This window comes from Ostrinia nubilalis, chromosome 18 (assembly GCF_963855985.1).
Source record: "Ostrinia nubilalis chromosome 18, ilOstNubi1.1, whole genome shotgun sequence".
Lineage (NCBI taxonomy): Eukaryota > Metazoa > Arthropoda > Insecta > Lepidoptera > Crambidae > Ostrinia > Ostrinia nubilalis.
In genome coordinates this window covers 11,180,037-11,203,087 of record NC_087105.1, presented here as the reverse complement: position 1 = coordinate 11,203,087, position 23,051 = coordinate 11,180,037, and the positions used below count along the sequence as shown (strand labels likewise).

Here is a 23,051-nt window from a genome sequence, read left to right as displayed (position 1 = left end):
CTGTGGAAATTCTTTTCTTTGAATCATCTTTCTTCTTCACCTTTCAGAAGAATACGAGGTGAATCTTTATTAATAAATGTTTAGATTTTCCACTATACGAGTAAAAAAATAACACTGCCTAGGTTTAATAACAAGTTTATTAATAATAACCATGTAACTATTTATTAATAATAATCATACAACTAAAAAAATAAACAAACAAGGAAAAAAAACAGAGGGAAAAATCATGTTATTCTTCATTCTATAAAAGTTATTATTTTTTCTTTCCGCCGCCTTTTTTCTTGGACACCTTGTAAGGGCCGAGTTGGCGTCGCACGAGCAGCCCTCGCCACCACGCCTGCACAATGATGGCTGACTTGGTCATCTTCTCGCGGTAGAGGCGCGCCTTCTCCCGTTCCTCTTTGAAGTGGATCCACTCCTTCATCAGAACATCGTGCTTTTCGATCTGGAAACGTTTGGATTATGATATTTATTTGAATATGTAAGTAAAGTCAGTCAGGGGACCACTGCTTCTACAAATTGCGTAGGGTACTTAGAACAGGCAAAGCGGATATTGGGTATGTAGGTATTATTAGGTTTCTACAGAAGTGGCGATGCGATTCGCAGATGAAGTGGTCTACTGTTGGATGGGGTCAAATGAATTACTTATGTATGTTGGATTAAAATAATACTTAGTAAAAATTAAGACGAATAAGTGATTACCGTTTCTTCAAGTCCAACCCTCTTGTCATACATATTCTGATACTCATTCTTCCTGATCTGTATCTTCAGGTCGATCCCCTCCATATCTTTGTCGTACTTGTTCATCCACTGGTCGACCTTCTCCAGGGTCTCCTGTAAGAATATCATAGCTTTGAACTGAAGTCACAACCGTCACAACATAAGTGATGACAGAATTTATTAGCTGTCAAAAAGTTAAAGCGCATTGCTTCATTCGGTTTAGAAACAAAATTATTAATCAATGAGTCATGGGGCATGTAGTTAGCTAAATACTTCGAAGCAAAAAATAGTTACATTAATAGCAATATTGATGAGCACTTCAACTTCAGAGTGCACCCTTTGCTCGTGGTCGGTCCTCTGCTTGTAGTACTCGATGGACTCCGAGGGGCCTTTCTCAGTGTCCTTTATGGTCTGGACGTGCTGCTCGGTGCGCGCACGCTGCCAGTTGTCCACGTAGCGGCTGCGGCACTCGGAGTAGAGGAGAGCATCCTGATAAATCAAGATAAATTGCTAAAATCAAGTCATCTTGCAGAATTGCTAAAATCAAGTGGCAGAGGGCGGGGCACATAGCTCGTAGAGACGATGGCCGTTGGGGCAGAAAAGTTCTCGAGTGGCGACCATGGGCTGGAAGACGTAGCGTGGGTAGGCCCACTAAGTGGACCGACATCTGTGGGACCGACGATCTGGTAAAGGTCGGGTGTAGGTACAGCTACTCGAAAGACAGCCATGATTTCTTTACTCCTTAAGTAGTCCGAGGTTGGAGAGATCAACAAAATGTAAAAACCTCAATGTAGGAATGAAGCTCCTGTAGAAAATTAAAGATGCATACTTCAACTAGTGTTTTCAGGTCGTCAATGGTGGCGTCGGTGTCGTAGAGCACCGATTTGATGTGGTTCCGCTGCTGCCTCATTTGCTTCATCAGGTCATGGCGGAGGCTAAACAAACGATATAAACTTTATGCTTTAAAGAACGGACCAAATCTTGGTAGATACTACTGTTAAAAAGTAATTTATAGAACCAACATTCTATTTTTAGCTTCGTCCTCTTCCAGTTCCTCACGATACGTATCCAGCTGAATGATGCTTTTCACGTGGTTATGCAGAGCAGAGTAAGTCCTGTGCATGCTCAGGTCTTTGTACGTTCCAATCACGACATTGATCGCCAATTTCCTGCAAGGTATAAATAAACCAATTACAGGTTTACCAATCAACCAGGTTTACCAACAGCTTAACTGAGGTTCCTACGGTAGTGGAATGGGACGTGTGACCGTGACGTAACAGAGGTGTCATGTCTGAAGCCCAACTCTGGGTCTCAGTTTTTTTTTAAGTGGTGGCCAGACAGTTACTGCCCTGGTTACAGCAGGTAACTCCCATATTAGGTATGTACTTACCTGTCGGCATCTAGTTTATTGAGCTTATACTCATTGCAGCCAAGGTTTCGGGGGTCAATGCCTTCCAGCTCATCGGTGACAGGCGGCAGGTCGATGCCATATTTAATGCTGCGCAGCACACCCATATCTGACCAAGCCTTGAGTATGCGCAGTTCATTGTTAGTCTCGGCTGTAATAGAGTTCCTAATAGAGTTATGGGAAGGAGGCAGGCATACGAGAAAAATCACTACTGCGAATAAGTCTGTATTTTCCTCAGTAGTTACGTTTTAGGTTTCTCGAGCGACTGAAAACAAAACTTAGTACTATCTAGTAGAGTTACGAATAAAACACAAGCAGGACGCAGCCCGTGGCGCCCGCCGAGTCAAGTGGTGTTTTATGCTGTGTAGCAGCAAGTTTAATAAGGAAGTATAACATTTAACTTACCTAGAACCCTTAACTCTGTTATAGTATCTTCTAACACTGAAGCAAATAACGATGACTGTAGATAAAGTAAACTAAAAAAAAAAACAGAAATCATAAGACAGTGCTCCTTACGATAACGATTCAAACTGATTTTTATGATGGCAAACATTTATCATTACCATGGCTTATTGCTAGAGACATCATTTTCACCTTCCTCAGAAGCTGGCGTAGTAGACATACCTAATACTCACTATAATGAAGCTTATTTGTAAACTTTTCATAAAAACTAGGAAACACTGTAGCAGTAGGAATTCAATCCACCATACTAATCAATCAATCATGTCAATGTCCTGTAAAAAGGAATAGTAAAAAAACAATAGTTTTTACTTACTTTTGAACTGGCAGCAAAAGCTTTTTAACCTTTTTGGTAAAATAAAATTAAATAAATTCTCTCAAGTTATGGACCGGTTTATGGATAAAAGCGGAATCTCTCTTGAATTACAATATTTTAATTTTAATTCAGCATTGAATTTCGCAATGAATTACAATAATATACGAGGAATCTTTTAGAATAGAGGTATTTAATTTCAAATAAAGCTAAGCTACAAATTAATATTAATTTATCAATATCAATCAACATCATTACAAAAATAAATAACAACAAATTAAAATAAGTTAGACAAAATTACAAAATAAACGACATAAACAAATTAAATGATTACAAAGATAACTAATATCACATAGTACAAAAAACGAGGCAACATTTTTCCATGGAACCAATTTACTTCTTCTTCTTCCCTGGTTTCTCTGCAGGTGCTGGCTTCCCTCCCTTCTTGGGCATTGGCTTGTAAGGTCCCAGCTGGTTCCTGACCAGCAACCCTCGCCACCAAGCCTGGACTACTGTTGCTGCGTTATGCATCTTCTCTCTGTATAAGCGAGCTCTCTCCCGTTCGTCTTTGAAATCTACCCACAGTTTTATGAGCGCCGCGTGCTTTTCCAACTGTGGAAAATAAATGAGTGTGAGTCCACAGACTACTGCTACATAACCGCAAACTACTAAGAAAGCATTTTTTTTATGTGACAGGAGGCAAACGAGCAGACACCCGCAGACCCAGGGGCGTTACAGGTGCGTTGCCTGCCTTTAAGGTGATCAATCAATCAATCAAAAATATTTATTCAGTTTAGACCACAAGTGGCACTTATGTGTTAAGACACCTTTCAGGTAGGTGGAGTGACGATCTGCGAAAGGTCACTAGCAGTAGCTGGATACGAAAATCCGAAGACAGGGTAAAGCGGCGCGTATTTGGAGGAGACCTATGTCCAGCAGTGAACTGCTGTAATGATGATGATGATTCTTAACGAGAATTTCCGCTTGTCTTTCTCATCATTGCAAATTCTGTGTAGCCAGCCAGCATCTACTGCGTGAACAGTTACTTCGGACTGCTGGCCTACCTACCTGGTATTTATCGTATTTCAAATTAAATATTTACCGTGTCTTCAAGCTCCTGCCTCCTTTCAAGTTGGGATACATGCTTGGTCTTCATCCTCTGGATTTTAAGTTCTATTGCCTCCATGTCTTTGTCGTACTTGTTCATCCAAGATTCCACCTTTTGTAATGTTTCCTGTGAAACAGTTTAAATTAATAACAGTCTAAATGATTAGACTACCTATTCGGCTACTCATTATTATTGAATCGAATCATTTATTTATTTATTCATGAATAAAACCGTAAAGTCTGGTCGCCGAGCACGTAGAATTTCGTAGAATTTCGTCCAATAACCCCAAGCTACCTATCCTTATCGCTCGCGCGTAACTTGTCTTGCCTCCCACTGGCGAAAACGTCAATGTCAACAGCCTCCTTAACCCATCTGGCCATTGTGACTAGTGGGGAGTGTAGGCATATCCTCCATTTGCCGCTGGCACTTCAAATAGGACGTGCTACTGTAGTTAAAACTAAATGATGAGAACTCGTCGCTCACATTGATAACGATGGTCGTCAGAAGCTCCACCTCAGTGTGCACTCTCTGCTCGTGGTCCGACCTCTGCTTGTAGTATTCAATGACGTTGCAGGGGCGAGACTCTTTAGTGTTGATGAGCTGGGTGTTCTGTTCGGTGCGCGCGCGCTGCCAATTCTCGACGTAGCGGCTTCGGATCTCCGAGTTTAGTGCTGCGTCCTAAGTGTAAATCATAATCGAGAAAGCCAATTCGTATTTAGAATTTTATCAGCCTCATTCATTAGGGTTTTTTTTTGTAGAAAAAGTGCAATTAGAATTTTAAAAATCTACATTTTAATATAAAAACCTACTTCAACTTGTGTTTTAAGATCCTCAATGACGCAGTCTGTGTCGTAGAACACAGACTTGATGTGGTTCCGCTGCTGTCTCAGCTGCCGGGCCAGTTCTCGGCGAGTACTGAAAATTGTAATAAAATGAGATCTAATTATCTGTCTGCATAATAACTTGTATTCCGCGGAGATAAGTAGTTGACGCATATTTTACTTTACGGAAGGGGTTCTGATACAAGATTTAAAAAATCACGAGAAACGACACATTCGAAGGACCAAAAAAATTGCGAGGGAATGCTGTTTGTTCAATAAAGATTACGTTCGTAATTTGAGAGAGACGAGAACTTACACCCGATTCTTTGCCTCGTCCTCCAAAAGAAAGTTGTAGTGGTTAATTTTGTCCACAATGACGTGGACGTGCGATGCCAGCGCCTGGAATGTTCTGCGCAGGGACAGATCCAAGTACATGTCCAATAACGACTTTTGGAGGCCCTTCCTGCAAGAGAAAAAGCACGTCATTATAATTTACAACTGCCTTTGAATCTTATGGGCAGGATTGATTTTGATATGGTCTAAAGAAATAAGAAGTCGTTTTGATAATGACAATGACGAAGTCAGTTGAAGATATGTTTTTTTAAGGCTAAATAAAACGGCATAAAGGCCGATTATTCGCCTTTCTTCTAAAATTGCCGCTGCTGTTGACATTTGCCATTTTTCTACTTGGCACTGTTTTTCAAGCATAGTCCTTCCACCTACCTGTCAGCATCAAGCTTGTTGATCTTGTACTCCACGCAGTTCAATCGGCGCACGTCGATGCCGTCCAGTTCGTCCTTGACCAGAGGCTGTGCCACTTTATACTTGAGAGCCCTCAAGAGTTCCAGGTCCACTAGGGCTTTGCTTAGACCCAGTTCGGAGTTGCAGTCCACTGGATTTTGGGAAAATGAGTCTTATAGCTAGAAGTCTTAAGATGTTAGTTCGAACAGAATGACAAACGACAACTGGGTGAATAAGCGTAATTATGCTTCGAATACCGTGGGAACATGGTGTATATTTGATTGTTCCACAGTGATATAGTATAATACCTAACCCCAACAAGTATGTAGACTGCTATTGTCTTCCAATCCGATGCTTATAAGAAAATTAAGGAATATTTAAGTGAAGTTGCGCTGTTCGTTTCTTTTACTACCACGTTGGGCGCCAAATTGTGTGAGAACCTGTATAAACTTAATCTACCTTGATAAGGTCTAAAATCCAAAACATTACTTAAATACAGCTTACCAAGTATCCGCATTTCAGTGATAGTGTCTTCCAAGATGGTGGCAAATAGAGAGGCTTGAAAATAAGGCAAGCTGCAAAACACATTTTTTTACTGAGATTTATGAATAAAGGTTCGAGATAAGCATTTGTAATACTGACCTGTAAATATCATCATCATCTTCATCGTTTTCAGCGTCCTGAAAATAAAGACAAGATTAGAAATCAATAAACCATAGTTTACCACTTATGACGTACCAAGATGTGATTGGCATAACTGTACTTTTATATCGATTACTGTTAATTTTCAACTAAAACTATTTCTGAACCAACTGGGATTTTACGACAAGTCTCCTCTGGGAATGTGAAGGAATAGATCCTCCTTCTCAATTAAGAGACGTCCACAGCTTGGCAAAGGCCTGCAAGATTTTCACATCGTATCCAGGTGCTTTCGCCAAGTGCCAAATTAAAAAAAAGGAACATTTGGAATTTGTAATGCACAAATTACTAAGTCCCGTTACCCTTATAAAGACGATGCCTTCCTGCTACCTTTTCGATCTCATAAAGACGGGAAGGCGCTGGATGCAGACCGTTACCAACCGGTCATTATGAATGATCAGTAGGGGAGGCCTATGTTCAGCATTGGACGTCCTATGGTTGAAATGATGATGATGATGAATTACTTACCTCGTCCATGGCCAGAACCATATCACTAGCGAACACGCTCCGACCAGGGATCAGGGCTCCATCCTCCAAAGCCACTGGAGTGATTTGCCCTCGCTGCAGCTTGTCGATGGGCAGCATTGACAAACGTGTCGCTGACACATTTCCCGACATAATATAAACTCTAAAAGGTATAAAAATCCAAAATAATGTTTTCTACAAATGGTGTTTAGTGTTGTCGAATTTTGACTTGTTTGTTGTGTTATGTCAAAAAGTCATGAGAGAGGTTTCTTCGCATACTGCCATAAAAAAAAGTTAGTATCTTTGTCTATTATAAAAAAAAACATACAGGGTAGGTGGGCCAACATTTTTTGAAAATGGCAACGCTCGATTCCTCGAAAACGGTTCAGGGACGCGTAAGTGATGGAAAAATGAGCATACTAACATGAACGTGTTTTTTATAAGTTAATAAGTAAGTCTACGATTTATATTGTAGGTATTTGTGTATCGTTAATTTATCTTTATTTATGACATAGGACGTAAAAGAGGAAGGAAAATTAAAATGTCTTATTCAGTTTTCAATAAAATATTTAATGCCAATTTCTGTCCACAAAACAATATTGGTAGGAGTTAGGATACAGTACTTGGTCAGACGCAGTACATAAGTATGCTTGACTATCTAATATTTATACATAATTTTAATATTGGGTTAGGTTATTCATCTCAAATAAATAGCAACTCTACTAATAAATAAGTAGAGTCCAAATTTAAATATTTTTGAAAATTAACACATTTAAACCTACACCTTACCCAATATAAAATAAAAATCACACAAAACATATTTAAATAAAAACTCAAGTACTAACTAACTTTACCAACAATAAAGGTATAGGAAATTATAATCTTAATTAATGTATAATCTAGATTTTCTGTATAAAATTCAATACTATATCTTTTTACACATCGTAAACATTAATAATTTGTAATTATTACAACCAGATATAGTTACATTGCAATATTTACACCTTAATGACATTGCGAAAAATAATATGAGGTATTTTAACAAAAATTACATCCTAACTAAATAATTAATTTGAATTAGATTGTATATCAACTTCTGATTATGAATGACCTTGATTTTGTGACAAAAAATCTATTTGTAAGAGGATAGTCCTCTTGGGGACGTATTTAGAAACCACGCGCAAAACTTGACTCTAACGTAAGCTTAGATTCTGTCCTGTGATTGGTCTAAAATATAGTCATATAAAAATTCAACCAATCAAACACTTTGAATCGAGTTTTGAGAGATAATTTCCTAATACGACCTTTATACACCAGATATGCAATGAAAAGGAAAAATATTGAGTGTTTATTTATTGTTAATAAATAAAATGTATAACACGAATCTCATTTTCATATACTTACGATTGTAGTACTGAATTAGGAAAGAGTCTTAGGCCATTACACTGATCACTGATGGGTTCTGTATTAAGTAGTAATCGATACTTTATAGATATGAAACTTGAATCGAATCGATTAAAATCATAGTCGAATAAAATATTATAACATGATAATAGTCAAACAATTTATTAAAATTAAAATTCGTCTATAAAAATATAGACATTAATAATAATGTAGTATTTAGAAAAACATTTTTTGTGTCATTTTACACTAACTCTCGTTGAATAAAAATACACGCGCGTTGTACACTACTTTAAAGTGACGTTATGCATAGAAGTGTAATTTTTAACTGTTTAAAATCATGCATAACACTAGTGTAACTTTCTGTCAGTGTTTTGTTTGTATTACTTTTTTATATAAATTAGGTGTCACTATAATTTAGTTTAGTAGTCACATCAGTGAGGCAGCTGACAAATTTTAGGCCGTTTTCGCACTAAGTAAATATTTTAGAAGTTAAATCAATATGTTTATACATATACAACTTGTAATTACCGAGTGATTTGCAATTTTAAATCTCATGTTTGCTTTCAAAATTATTTACAAGAATATAATCGCGAGAAAACGGCCACAAAATTACGATGTTCCTAATAGTTAAGCTTCAATCAACAAAATATAATACTTTAGGGCTTGTAAAACAAACTCAAACTTTAACTATGACTTAAATAATAACATATTTTTATGACTCGACTGTCGTTTAGACAGAGTAGCGCAATAGATCTGGACTGGTCACTCACACACTGTGAGGTCATAAAAATTTTAAGCGTGTGTGTGAACTATTTTGCACACCCATAAGGATTATTATTAATGATGTCTAAAATATAGCACTAGGCTGGTTATATCTGTCGAAAAACCGATGAAAGGTGGACTAAGTAAACAGGTCCTTGAATGGAAATCACGTCTCTGCAAAAGTGTAGGACGCTCGCTTAGAGGTCATGATCCTTGGGATAGTTGATTGCCAACCTAATCATCATTGATGATGATGACCCGTTAGAAGTTCGGCAATAAGCGACAGACTTTGCTTGATGTTAAAAGTGTCGCTAGGCGATCGTAACTTTTCGAGGATTTTGGAAATTAAACCTGCCATTCTGAATGGTTTCTGTCCACATCTATTGCGTAAAGGATTTGTACAAACTAGTTCAAAATAGGACTATGAAACAGTAATATTGACTTACTAGTAGGAAAATACATTTAAACCTTTCAAAGGCGATATACGAGTACACAATATGTCAGTGCAGATATAATTAGTTTCTAATTTTGAGTAAGATTTGAATAGAAGAGATTGAAGAATTAGGAAATAGATGAAAAATGGCTTTGGGAATTACTTTTAATACTGTATACAGGGTGAATGTTTTAGTACATATAAGAAAAAGTAATCACATCTGCACATACAATATCGCTTTAACAATTTTAAAACAGCACTATCTAAAAGGCTTTCGTTGAGTTGTCAATCATTGAACAATAGACTCACTAGTGAAGTTCACTCATAGTCCGCACATCACAAAGAGGCTGCAGTTACGCGCAGCGAGTTTGTGACACCCTGTATCACTGACTCGAAGATGGCTGACCTTTTTCTGAAAGAAAAATATATTTCTTGTATTATACGATACTTACGAATTTTAGTTTTGTAAGGCGATTTGATTATTCCTAAATATTGAAATGGGGGATCGAATAGAATAGAATAGAATAGAAATCATTTATTTGCGTAAGAGACACGGTACATATTTGTTCAAATTATACATAAAGCAGTTTGTAAGTGCATGCGTGCTCTACCGAATGTCGGCATGCAAAAACTTAACAAAAATGTCACATTAAATAAATTAAAATTAAAAAGATGTCCATTAATAAAATCATAATAATATTACATGCTTGTCAGGTACACATTCATTTACATTGTTTATTTAAGTCAAAATATTCTTTCATGTCATAAAAGCACTCTCCAACAAGCCAGCGTTTTAATTTACGTAAAAACAAAGTAGTAGGTAATTGTCTAATTTCTAAGGGGATTCTATTATATACGCGAATGGGCATTATATAACAGTTGTTATTATGGAGAGTACTATTATGTTGTGGCAACATCAGTTTGTGCGGGTCTCTTGGTCGTAGCCTCTGTATATGAGTTTCTGTTTTAAAGAATGACATGTTATGCCTTATGAAAGTTCCTATTTCAAAGATATACATCATCGTCATTCGCATTTGTTTCTTTTTTTCATGTGAACTTTTGCTTATGAAGTTGCTTAGAATCAAAATACAGCAATATAAATAAAGTTAAATAAAAGATAAATCACTTTTTTACGCGACCGTACTTAAAAGACAAGACAATACATAGTTATAGTTGTACTACTCGTGCAGACGACAGCACATCAGGCTTATACATTTTTGATGCAAAATCACCTCTATTACTTAGCACATAAGAGGCCACCGTGTTTACCTTGATGTGCTGTCATCTGTACAACACACTCGCTGGGGAATTTACCGGACAAATTGAAAGGAGGAAAACCGATGCATTCGCAGTCGATTAGATAACCATTACAACTGCTTTAAAATGCATTAATTGGCAAAAACATACAAAAAGAACTCCATGAATGAAGTTAGAGTATGGTAGGTAAAGGAAAAACAGCAAAGGTTTCAATTAAATAATTTATAGCAGCTATAAAAATGCAATGAAAACTTCAATGAGGAAAATTGTGTACTAATGTTTAAGACATGAACAGCTTAAACGTCTTTCGAGTCGTATGAGATTAATTATCCGGCTCGAAGGACCGATAACTAACACGAGGAAAAAAAATGATTTTCGTGATATAGTGAAAGTCTATTAAAATAATTAAATTGCCAAAAAACTTACTGTATTTTCTTAGAGCTTCTTCTCTTTCCTGATGGTCGAAGTACCAAAGGGTAATGGCATATCTGAAATAGAATTAAAATAGTATGAATTAGCAACTGAGTGTGCTAGGTATTTTTAACCTTGTGCTGTGCATTATTGATATTGTCCTTTAATTCCTTCGATGCAGCGATCGATTGACTGACACCTCTTCATTGAAGTGCAGTCAGTAATGTGTCAGCCAATACCTCAATTTTACCGATGACACATAGCGTTAAAAATGTTACGTTTATGTTTACCTCGTTCTGTAGGCCGGCTGAACTTCGTGGGGATTCCGCCTGTCGGACCAGAAGAACAGCATGCGGTCGAAGATTGGCGCTATGTCTGCTACCTGGTTGGTGCCTTCGGGGAACACCCTGCAAAAGGTTATACGCCACTATTTATTTTATTTGACACTAATTTTAAACAATAGAGACCTTTTCTTTCGTCAATATTATAAAGAATTTTTTTAGACAAACAGTCAACATTACATTAGAATATTTTGTTTCAAATTTTATTATTATATTCTCTTATTACAACTAAATAAGATAACATAGTGCAGTGATTAGATTGATTTTATCATTGCTATTGTACTCATTACAGAGTACTTTCACGGCAAAGATATTTTTAGTCTAGACTCTAGACTGTAAACATAGATAATGTGTCTAGTGTTAGTAAGCTGTTATCACTTTACATTGTCTGATTCTCTGAAAAGCTCTTAAAACTTTAATCATATTTGTTTTGTAAATGAGTATAGGTTTAATAAGTGCAATGATAATACGCGAGGTAGGTAACGTTGATTACCTATTATGCGCATCAGACATTTACAAACTGCGTATTGAGATATAAAGTGTGAGATTAAATCCAACCTTTTGTTATTAAAATACACATAATCAGTTCATGTATAATGATTGATTTATCCATCATTCTAACTCTAAAAGGTTATCGGAATGATTCACAATCGAAACTATGGAAAAGTTTTGCGACACTATTTAAGATGCACTAACGTTAGCTAACGTACCACAGAAATAAATGAGCTGCCACACTGGCGTATTGCAAGCGTTTTCAAAGAGGAGTGGCGACGCCGCGGTCTCGCAACGTGTTCGCTGTGTCGCCGCTCCACTATGAAAACGCTTGTAATCCGCCAGTGTGGCAAGGCCCTAAGTAATTACCTCAGAAGACCCCCGCAGCTCTTGACGTCCCAGTCGAGATTCAGGTAGTATATGGCTGTGATGCAGCGGCCATCTTTGTTGGGGTTGTCCACGTGCTTCACGTAGTGGCTCCCCGACCCTGGGTAGCAAGCCACCATCGCCTGGGGACATGAGAGACATGAGTTAATAATGGCGAATACTTTTAGGGCATTAAACGTTAATTTGCATGGTTGTTTACCCTTCTATTTGGGTAATTTATATCTTATACAATACATTGATAGACTAATTTGGTGACAAAATAATTCTTGTTTTGTTGATGGTGTTTTGTTTTTCCTGCTTCAAACCTCTCTCTTGTTCCTGCCTAGAATAGAAATAGGGCATACTAATGTGGTAGGTATTTTTTTGCGCAATGTTTTTGAAAGAACAAGTGACATGTTCTAGCATGATGTGTGAACTGTTAATAATGTATTCTTGTACCTATAGCAGAGACCATTTAATGATGAAATGTTATGGTTTTTGACTAGGACTTACAAACGCAGAATACAAAAAGGTTAAAATGGTTCAACTTTCACTTCTGCGTGTGACTGTACAGTTTATGTTCTAGTACAGTCAATTTACAATCCTCACACGTGCCTAATTTATAGCCGCGATGCGCTGCGATGTGTCACACGATGTCAATATGCGTTGTGGGTGGTCGAGATTCTATAGCTTGCAAGTAAAAGAAGGAGTGTATGCGGTTTTTAGAAAGGTAAAATTTGCTGGAAGGCCTACGTCTCCTAATTCCTTCCGAACATGTCAAACCTACGTGGAGAGTGTTAGAAATCCTCAATTTGAAGTGAAGATTAAATGATGATGATGACAAGAAGTAATCAAAGGCAGCTATCGTAGCTTCATCGTCCAATATAATGCGTACAGCGATCCTCTATCGTCTCACAAACAGTGGTTTGAACATGCAATGGTTTAAGTGGTTATTATTATAGATCGTTTTGTATACCCACATAAATAACTTTGTTTTTTAATATATCACTTACTCTCACTGATATTTAATCAAAGTATTTTATAAATAGCATTGTTATAACGCTGCTGAGAAAAAGGAATGTGCAATGCAGGTGTGCGTTTCTTATTGGAAAATATAGCATGCCGTGATGAGTGGCGCAGTGAAAGATTCATCAAATATTAAATATCATACTGTATAAACTGACTCGATTTTTAGGTGTCTAATGATGCATCAAATTCGAGTTATTAATTTAGATAATATTCGGTTCAGTTAGGTTTTTTGTCAAATTCGTGACGTAATCATAGATCCTAGCTATCAATTAAACCTAAAACAAACCTCTCACACACCCCTACAACTAGCATTGTCTGATAACGGCCATCCTTTGGACTCAGTTAATTTATCATGCCAATTTATCAATGCAGGCATTTGAGCGCAATGACTCAAAGGATTCCTGGAATGTGAGTCAGCATCTTTGCATTAACTGAAGTAGTTCCACTTAGTGCAAGGAAACCTTTTCCCTTTTCGGCGGACTAGAGTTATTGATCATTATACATTTTAAAGGTTATCTTTTTTCAGTTACGCTTTCATGTGCTTTAACAAAATAGCGTAAAAGCGTAAAAGAGTCATATAAGCCATGCTAGTATTGTCGAAGAAGTAAGAGATGACTTCTTTGACACTGCTTTTATGATGCTTGGCTATGAACTAAAGGATGGATACAGAGCCACCGTGTATATTTCATAAAATTCATTCGATTGATCTTCCCTGTCAGTTTACGATAGAGTTAGACATTGAACATTAGTGGTTGAGCATGGATTCTCCTCCAATAATTTAATACGGACCGACGAATTACACCGTTATTAATTTGTCTCGACCATGTTCCATCAAATACCAAATGTAAGGTGTTTAGTTACCCTCGAATCAAACGAGCGAGTTTTCAAGACAAATCATGTCAATATCCTTTAAGAATGAAACCAATAAGATTCAAGAGCGAATAGATTTTACAGGCATCTAGCAAAACGGCTTATTTATCGCAGATATGCGATAAAACTGCTGCGCAAGAGTCGCTCGACACTGCACTGGGATTTTCCCGCAGAACATGCTATTTATTATAGTAAATAATAGTATGCTAATAAAACGCGTTCTGCGAAATGCACCGCGCTTAGTTTGTTTACAAACTGCTCTGCGCCGGCGCTGGCAAGACGAACTTAAACAGTGCATCAGTTGTTTTTAGAAACGTCATAAGTAAACGTAACAAACTTGACTTTGGTGAGATGAGAACTCACCAATTCGTAACTTCACGAATTCCCAGTATCATTTCCATTCCATTTATTGTCCTGAAGATGTGGTAGGTATGATTAATAATACTGGAACGTGTAAAAGTGCTATTTAAAAGCCTATTTGCAAAAACAAATGAGATTTATGAGTTTTTAAATTATTTGGTTCTAGTTGTAACATTCTTCTGAAACAATGTTAACAATTGAATGTAGTAAATTATGACTATGAATTTCATAAACCACAATAAACGCTGACCGCAAACCGTAAGACGTCACTGTTATAAACTTGAGGAAGTTACAGCTGTCAGAGCGTTGCCATAACATATACAAGCTTATGGTGACGAAGATAGAGCACATATTTGTCTGTTGCCATGGGAGCAATGTCGTTTCCGTACTTCGAAGGGCGAGGGCCACGTGCTCACGCGCAGGTATTATGTATTCGAATGTAGGGCAAGTGACTAATGGGGTTCGAGTGCGTGTGCACTCGGAGTGTTAATTATTTTTTCTCTCTTTCTTTCCTTCTTCTTAGAATATTGTCTTACTCTTTTCATAGACCATTTCAATGTCCAGTTTTATTTATGTTCTATTTTTCTGACTCTTTTTGTTATTTTGCTTGACCATCACCATCAGTGTTGTGTTGGCACATATTAACCGTTTTATTTCTACAATTTGGAAGAACACCAGTTTTAGGTGATAAAATAAGGTTAGAGACAAGATTATTTTAGTATGGTTGTTGTTCTATGCGCTATTGGTAACTAGATTAATATTACCAAAGCGTTTGGCATTATCCTAGTATGTATACGATAGCGTTTAACATTATCCTAGTAAATACGATGAATTGTTGTGGTTTTTCAAATACACAATTGAATGCATAATATATCACTACATATATCATCACGTATTTAAGTGATTACACATCAAATAAACGTGCCACTCTGCAAGGAATATTAGTTTTCGACGTGAATCAACATACCTAATTCATTGTTAAATATTGACTAATTATCTCATTATTACGTGGTCTAGTAAAAACTTACTAACTACGACGCATATGAGACATTACAATGAGACATACTTCGTAGCAGATAATGTGGGACAAGCAAATAAAATACTATGTGAAGTAAAAGCATTAATGGTTGATGATTTAACTGTCATTTATTGTACCGATGAAGATACAAGCCAAACATCTACATCAACTTCTAACAACAAACCTAAAATAGAAGAAAGACTCAAAACTGAAAAGTTTTAAGAAGATGAAGTGTGTAATAATGAGAATATTAATATACCTGGTTAACAACGACGACCTACTAATGACAGTGCAAAGTTTGCAAAGAGTATGTGAAATCAGATTGGCACCATCCGTATCCACATAAGCTTGATCCGTGGTTTGATTGGTGATGCTAAGACGACGTTCAGCGTCGTGCGGTCTGCGTTAGCTGGTTACATAAAGATCGAAGCGTTTGTAAACATTGTTGGCGTGGGATTCGCTACGATTCTTACGAATGTTTACACTGCCCCCCGCGCGTCTCACGCCGCCATGCCCGGAGTCACGTACGCAGGGCGCCTCCGCGCATGCGCCCAAAACGCCCGCTTTATTTTGGTTTTTATCGCTGATATTCGCGATGCTCATTCATGAACGATAAGAAACGATTATACTGATGGTCGGTTAGTATAACAATAAAATATTGCAAACGCAAACTGCGGAGTTGATAGAGAAAAGCATAGACATAGATTTGTTAGTGATAGAGAAAATAATACTAACTAATAAAACTACATTGTGAGGTAGGGTGACACAATCACATACCTACTATTTTCATTGGTTCACCAAATTTTGCGAATGTTGATGAAGTCTGTCTCGTAGCGACACAAAAAAACTATAAAACAAAATTAGTGGTTGATGTTAACGAGGGATAACCGATGATTAAGTTTACGATATGCGAAATTTATGATATAGTAGACCACCCAACTAGTATCAGATAATGTGTGTTTAATGTCACGCTCAAGGGAAATATGGCAGACGAAGTGTAAATATACATGCACAATAGATAAGCGTAAGTTGAATATAGCATTAAAGATTATAACAATTGAACTAATTGCGAAATTATTGCATTTATTGTTATGGGTATTAGGTACAAATTCCTATCGATTAATACATGCATTGATTATCGAATGAAAAAACCATTAGTTAGTTTAATGACTACACATGATTGGAGTGTTATAAATGTAAACGTTATTGCAATAACTGAAATGCTTTTATAACAGTCATCGTTTGGTATTGTAGCACAATCGATAGCATTTCAAGAAACTGGGACGATTATAGAAGACGCAAAAGATATTTTAGCGAGTATACGTCACGGCAGAAATTTCAACCTAGCAACAAAACTAATTTAAAATGTTCGTTATTTACGAAAATTAATAATAAAAGCTATGTGTATTGATTACTGTTATCTCTACAGCTGAAAACCTTTAGTTCGAAGGTCGTTGTTCGGGCAATGTCACGGTGCCAAGTCGTAGGAATCAATAAACTATGATACGACTCAACTTGTAGTTAATTATAGAAATAGATGTGATAATCTTTATTTCTATGATTATTTTATTGAACAAGATATTATTGTAGAATAGCAAAACAATCTTAAACTATACACACCGATCAAATTTTAGCGTAATATAAGATACAATTTATGTACGAAAGTTTACATTCCTTGTATTGTACAAAAATTGTACAATATTAAGTAGCCGATTCATTGAGTGAATTTTCAGATTGATTATTTATGAACATGTCCTTACGGTAATAAGTGTATTTTCTTTTTCTCTGTTATACCCATGAATTTTGTTAAATTAAAAAACGTCCCGAGAAATCGCGTAGGTAAATCTCTCAACTCCAAGTTTTCTGTGGGTCAAGACAAAGTGCACAAATCGCAAACCAGTCGAAAAGTCTTTTTTGTATGAAGTTTTGACAGATTCGATTTTCGTTTCGATCAAAAAGTGCAATTTGTCTAGGGGGGCTGATATCGTTTATTTTTCTTTGGCATTCGATTCTAGCATGGAATCATGTACATTTGCCGAACACAATAAGTTATCAATCTTTGGTACCTTACCAGCTGAAATAATAGTATCTGAAATATTTTTTATAGCAACACTGAACTCTCGTTTACCTTGGTCCTCCTGTTGATGAAGTAGTCGCCCAGCCTCCCATTGTTGGCCATCTTGTTCGCCCTCAGCACAATGTTGTCGACCTGGAATATTTTAATTGCATTTTAATCGAGCACCAGGCATACTTAATGAAAAAAATCATTTCGGTACGTGAAAAATTACGCTGCTCAAACTTTTTCTTGGAAATTTTGAGCTTCTTTGATTTATTAGTTTGTTAATTGACATACTTTTTAGGCTTCGATGTAGATAAAATGTAAGGAGACACCGATAATGCGAACTTAGGAAGTGTTTGGAGTGTTTTAATACGGGTTTTGCGTACTATCTCTCCTACAAGAATCATTCATAGGAAATAATAATTCATTGTATTGTACACTTGTATACAGATTACAAAGTACCTAATACACGTAGATTATATTCATAAGAGAACTTGGAAATAAAGTAACGTGTTTTTGCTATTGCTCATAAAGAAGTTATCAATATAAAATGATTCATAGTTACATACGTACATAGAGAAATAGTGACTTTTCAATGCAACTAAGCTATGAAATATTCTGAGAGATTCTAGGGGACATAGGACCATAAGTCAAGTCAAGTAAGTCAACCTTCAGAAGGACATAATAAATAAGTGAATCTCTCGGGCTATTTGTTGTTTTGGGTCAATCACGTACGCAGTTATGGTACTGACGACAGCGTATCAAAGTATAAATTTTATTGAAAAATCACTTCTAGTATTACGAGGCATCAGTGTAAAGCTTGATGTGCTATAATAGCTCCATACAAGAAGTCTCTCTGTTGGAAAAAATGTGGTTTAAAAAACATGTAGCGGGTAGGTATTTATTGCGTATACTTAGGAGTTTGTCAACCAAACTTATCCTAAACTTGAAATACTGTTCCATCAACGACGCAGAGTATATTATGTAAATTTTATTGTGTTCATTATTACAGCACGCGAATAAATAATGGCCTAGAAATGTAGGCTAAAGAATGTGCGGCCCATTTTTTCGACCGGTTGTGTGCGGTGTGCGGATTCGCGAGTCGTACATCCGTACATGTTTTGGGTGTGGTATGTTTGCACACTGATGGCGATGTGTCGCTAATCTCTCTCGTTAGGCCACACACGTTTAGAAATCATCATAGCTGTAGCTTCTGTTGAACTGATAAATACTAATACTAGCTTTCCACCAGCGTGTAAATGGGCTGTTTTTAGGGTTTTCCAGGAAAATATTTGAATTTTTCTCGCCGTAAAAACCATCCTTGGACTTCAAAAAACATTTTAAAAAAGAATTGGTTGGTCCAGGCGTTGTTGAGTTATGCGCTTACCAACACATTTTGCGATTCATCACTGGTACTTGAAGGGCTAATATTTAAAAAAAATGAGCAAGATTAATCTTATTACACTTGATTTTTTTTTCAAGTACAAGCGAATCGAGACACCATAGAAATCAATTGTCACCGAAACCACTTAGGGTTCCACGAATTAGTAATTTGTATAGCTAGCTATATTATTGTTTTACGAGTGGGTACACCGCAAATTAATGGTCCAGCGTGGCGGGGTTCGAACCCGCGTTCCTCCGATCTGACCGGCCGACACCGACACCATTGGCCTACATATTATCGCTTATTTAATAGGTAGTGCTCTGTCCTGTCACTGTGCTGTTTTTATAGGTGGGGGTTTTCTAGCATAGCCTGTCCGACTTGGTGGTTCAAATATTGGACCACAAGGGCTGTAGTGCGGATTCGGATCCCGGAGGAACAGTGGACATCTATTCGCATCTTTCGCCCGTATTCACAAACGATGGTTGCTTTAAGTGAAGTAAAAAATCGAACGCACAGCGTGGATTAGAGCTCTGTGATTGGTTCATGTGTCACCCTGTGCGTCCACGCGCACTGCGAGACCTCATAGTAATGTTTGTGAATACGGGCGTGTGTCTGTTATCTAGTCACTGAAATAAGCACTGCCTGGTTCGCCTTAGGAAATGAGAGTACGATAGTAGAAAAATAAAAATTTAATGTTCGATTTATCTTTAGCCCATAATATAAGTGCGACAAAAGATCTTTTCGTTTGAAATCTTTTTCATCATCATCATCATTTCAGCCACAGGACGTCCACTGCTGAACATAGGCCTCCCCCAATGACTTCCACATCGCACGGTTGGTAGCGGCCTGCATCCAGCGCCTTCCTGCTACCTTTATCAGGTCGTCGGTCTACCTTGTGGGCCACCAACCACCACCAAAAAGATCCACCACCACCAACCAACCATCTCGTAAAGAGATCGAAATCTTTTTGGTTTACCATAAATAGTCCTTTTTGAAACACAAAAAAGTGACGTATTTTAGATGTAGGGCGACATCATGGCGCTTCGTATCAGCGTATCATTGCTATCAGTTATCACCACAATTTGCGCTACACTGACTCCTTATCACTGTTAGATATTTTATTTACCTATGTGAAATGTAGGTAAATTCGCAATACATAATTGTATTGGAACACAAAACAAAAATGGTAATGAGCTCTTTTGTAGTTTCTTTTTACTTGGTTACTGAAAGTAATAATTTGATGCCCACTTGTGTTATTTATCAATTAATATTATTGGATTAAATTAATTAAGTCAGCAAGTGTTTTCTTAGTATGAATTGCGACAGACTATAAGTAGCTAGCAGTTACTTTAAAAAGTTTAAATTTTCAATGGTGGTAATGGTATTTAATTAACTACTTACAGTAGGTTTTTACTAAAATGTAAAACACATTCAACTACAAAATTGAGCTTAATTATTGGTAGATGTGTTATTGGCTTAAAATGAATAAAATTACCATAAATAGTTGTAACTGGTCTATTTATACTATATGAATCAACCAAATAGACAGGAAAAAATGTTTTTATCTCAGTATAATACACCAATAATATTATTACACTTATTAAAAGCATTATCAAAGCTATCTAAATGTAACTGTCCCAATTTAATTGTCTTTTTTAGTTGTTAATTAAATGAAAAAACAAAAAAGTAATAAAAATTCTTAATGATTAAATCACAAAACTTTAACTTAGCTGGTCTTGTAACATTATGTACCTGTGTGATCAACTGCTTGATGTACTGGCAGTGTGGTTCTTTGCCATCGATCCAGGTGATGAGGTCACTTCGTACAGTCTGCGCTTCTGAGCTCCCGGGGTTTGACACCAATTGCCCTGCCTGGGATAAGGAATAATTATTAAGTGGAGAAATAAATATATGGAAGTAGGTCAGTAAGAAAAAGAAAAAAATATCTAATGGATGATTGCTATAAACTAATGATAATAATAAAATTCTATTTATTTTAACTCAATTAAAAAAAAACTACTTTTATTGAAAGTTAAAATAACAATTTGACATTTCCAGGCATAGCATAGGTAGTTTATGTTCGAAAATTATTGTAATATTGTATTGGAAAAATATAGATTTATTTAGTAATTCAAAAATATTATACTACATTTCAGTGTTTTATCAACTGTTTAACACCATATTAATGAATCAAAATCCATTTTATCAGGTTAATAGTTGCCAAAAATATCAAAATTCTTGATATAACAATACATAATTTAAACTTTTTTAAGCATGCAGATCTCTGCAAAAATGCTTCTATTTAGGAAATAACAAATATAATAATTATTAGCACAATGGGTATTACAATGAATAACTGTATGAGATATAAACAAAATTCTAAGTAGGTATTTGGCTATAAATAAAATAAATTAAAACTCACCGTAAATATCCCTAATCTGTACATTTCCAAAACTTCATTTCGCACTAATAAGCCCTTTTCTTTTCCTAGGAAATTGTCCAAAACACACACACCATACTGGGTCATGTCTCTTATTAGTCTATTACACACTTCGTAGCACGGATCACTTGGATCCATGTAATAAGTATTTGGCATATGTCCAAACGGAGCTCCAGAGCCCTTAAGTGATGCCTCCGGATACTCTTTCATCTTCGTATTACTGTCAGATCCGTACCCCGGTAGCACAGGCATCTTCACATCTGTTCTATTTATTGCCCTCAAAACATTACTGGAACCAGGTGTAGCAAAGTCCACCGTGCTCAACTGCTGGGCCGACTCACTCAATATCTCCTGCTCTGATGATCCCTCATAGGTAATGGCACTTTCTTTACTTAATTCTTTGTCAGTATAAACTACACTAGAAATAACACTAATACTGTCATCTTGCCCCTGTGATGAGGTCGCCCCAATACTTTCACTTTTCGTCACGTTTTCGGCAGGTATTTGCAATGTTTGTTTATCTACACTAGAAACAACTTCCTTACCCCCTTTTTTTGAATTTTTTGTCTTTGAGTTTTTCGAACGTCTCACTTCACTAGAACTACCCTCCGAAGCGCCTCTCACATGAAAATCTTCTTGGACAGAGTTAGTAACAGCCTCTTTCTGTACAATTTTCCCACTTTCTTCGCCGTATTTCGCACAATCACCTACTATTTGACTATTCGTTCCTTGTTTTGGTAACTTCGGACCGCACTCACTTTTGTGTCTTTTCCAATCTTGCCGTTGATGATCTGTGTTACAATAATAAATGTTGAGACAACGAGCACATCTACGATGTGTTAGCTCGTTACAAACGGCGCAACAAGCAAGCACGCTCTCTTGATTCATTCTGAAAATAATTTATTTCCAAGGGCCGGCCCCTGCGCGAAATATCTGTCAGTTGAAAAGAAATGTCATGTCATTAAAATGTCAACCATTGACGTGAAACTTGGCACTACGTTCCGTTTCAAGCACTTGATATAGGTGTACCAGAATCTCATGGCAAATAGGGAAAATAAACTTTGTTGAGAGCAATACTGAGGAAATTGGAATAAACGATCTTGATACTGTTTAATTTATTACTTTTATGACTAATATTAATGAACATGAAGTACGAATATACATTTTAGGTAGGTATGTGTGGTGGAAGAATGTTGTTATACATCAGGTTTTTAACATAGGAAAATGTCTTGGAAATTAAATAAATCGTCTGTAAGAAAAGAAATGTCTGAGAAATTAATTATTTAAATTACCTACATATTTTCGCGTGGAACTGAAACATAGGCGGTGCCGTTCTTTTTGTATATGGCCAGGTCTGGGTTATTTAAAAAAAAGGTTACATTTTATTAAGAAAGAATCTTGAGTGACCCTAGCTGAAAAATTAAAAACTGCTAGATTAAAAAAAAAAATAACTGGCTGGATCAGGGGTGATTTACTGTTTGTACTCCGAATGACTGTGTGAATACACCGATCAAAATGGCGTGAATAGTTATGCGCAACTTTAGGGCCCTGTAACTTATTTATTTGTAGAGATATTTTCATGATTATTTCACAATTATTATTAGTTCTACTTATATTTATTTCAAGTTTATTTCAAAGAAAAAAATTGGAAACTTCTCCATTATTCAATCTTGCTTTATGAAATCTTTTTC

At 36.5% G+C, this 23,051-nt stretch overlaps 3 protein-coding genes across 3 annotated transcripts; all 3 read right to left on the bottom strand.

Moving 5' to 3' along the window:
• Positions 1–222: 222 nt before the first annotated feature.
• Positions 223–2,825, bottom strand: LOC135080427 (dynein regulatory complex protein 9-like). Its single transcript, XM_063975062.1, has 8 exons — positions 2,692–2,825; positions 2,534–2,604; positions 2,111–2,279; positions 1,743–1,889; positions 1,550–1,655; positions 1,015–1,209; positions 703–834; positions 223–445 (listed from the first exon to the last, which is right to left on the bottom strand). Exons 1-8 carry the CDS (start codon positions 2,748–2,750, stop codon positions 254–256), a joined length of 1,071 nt encoding a protein of 356 aa, XP_063831132.1. The 5' UTR covers positions 2,751–2,825; the 3' UTR covers positions 223–253.
• A 249-nt stretch (positions 2,826–3,074) lies between these two features.
• Positions 3,075–6,973, bottom strand: LOC135080426 (dynein regulatory complex protein 9-like). The gene is made up of 9 exons (XM_063975061.1): positions 6,738–6,973; positions 6,213–6,250; positions 6,075–6,145; positions 5,553–5,721; positions 5,146–5,292; positions 4,818–4,923; positions 4,492–4,686; positions 4,003–4,134; positions 3,075–3,512 (listed from the first exon to the last, which is right to left on the bottom strand). The coding sequence occupies exons 1-9, from the start codon at positions 6,885–6,887 to the stop codon at positions 3,294–3,296; spliced, it is 1,227 nt and encodes a 408-aa protein (XP_063831131.1). The 5' UTR covers positions 6,888–6,973; the 3' UTR covers positions 3,075–3,293.
• A 2,055-nt stretch (positions 6,974–9,028) lies between these two features.
• LOC135080741 (egl nine homolog 1) lies at positions 9,029–22,288 on the bottom strand. Its single transcript, XM_063975456.1, has 7 exons — positions 21,343–22,288; positions 20,673–20,792; positions 17,606–17,686; positions 12,204–12,343; positions 11,292–11,408; positions 11,017–11,078; positions 9,029–9,745 (listed from the first exon to the last, which is right to left on the bottom strand). Exons 1-7 carry the CDS (start codon positions 22,246–22,248, stop codon positions 9,717–9,719), a joined length of 1,455 nt encoding a protein of 484 aa, XP_063831526.1. The 5' UTR covers positions 22,249–22,288; the 3' UTR covers positions 9,029–9,716.
• Between the last annotated feature and the right edge of the window lie 763 nt (positions 22,289–23,051).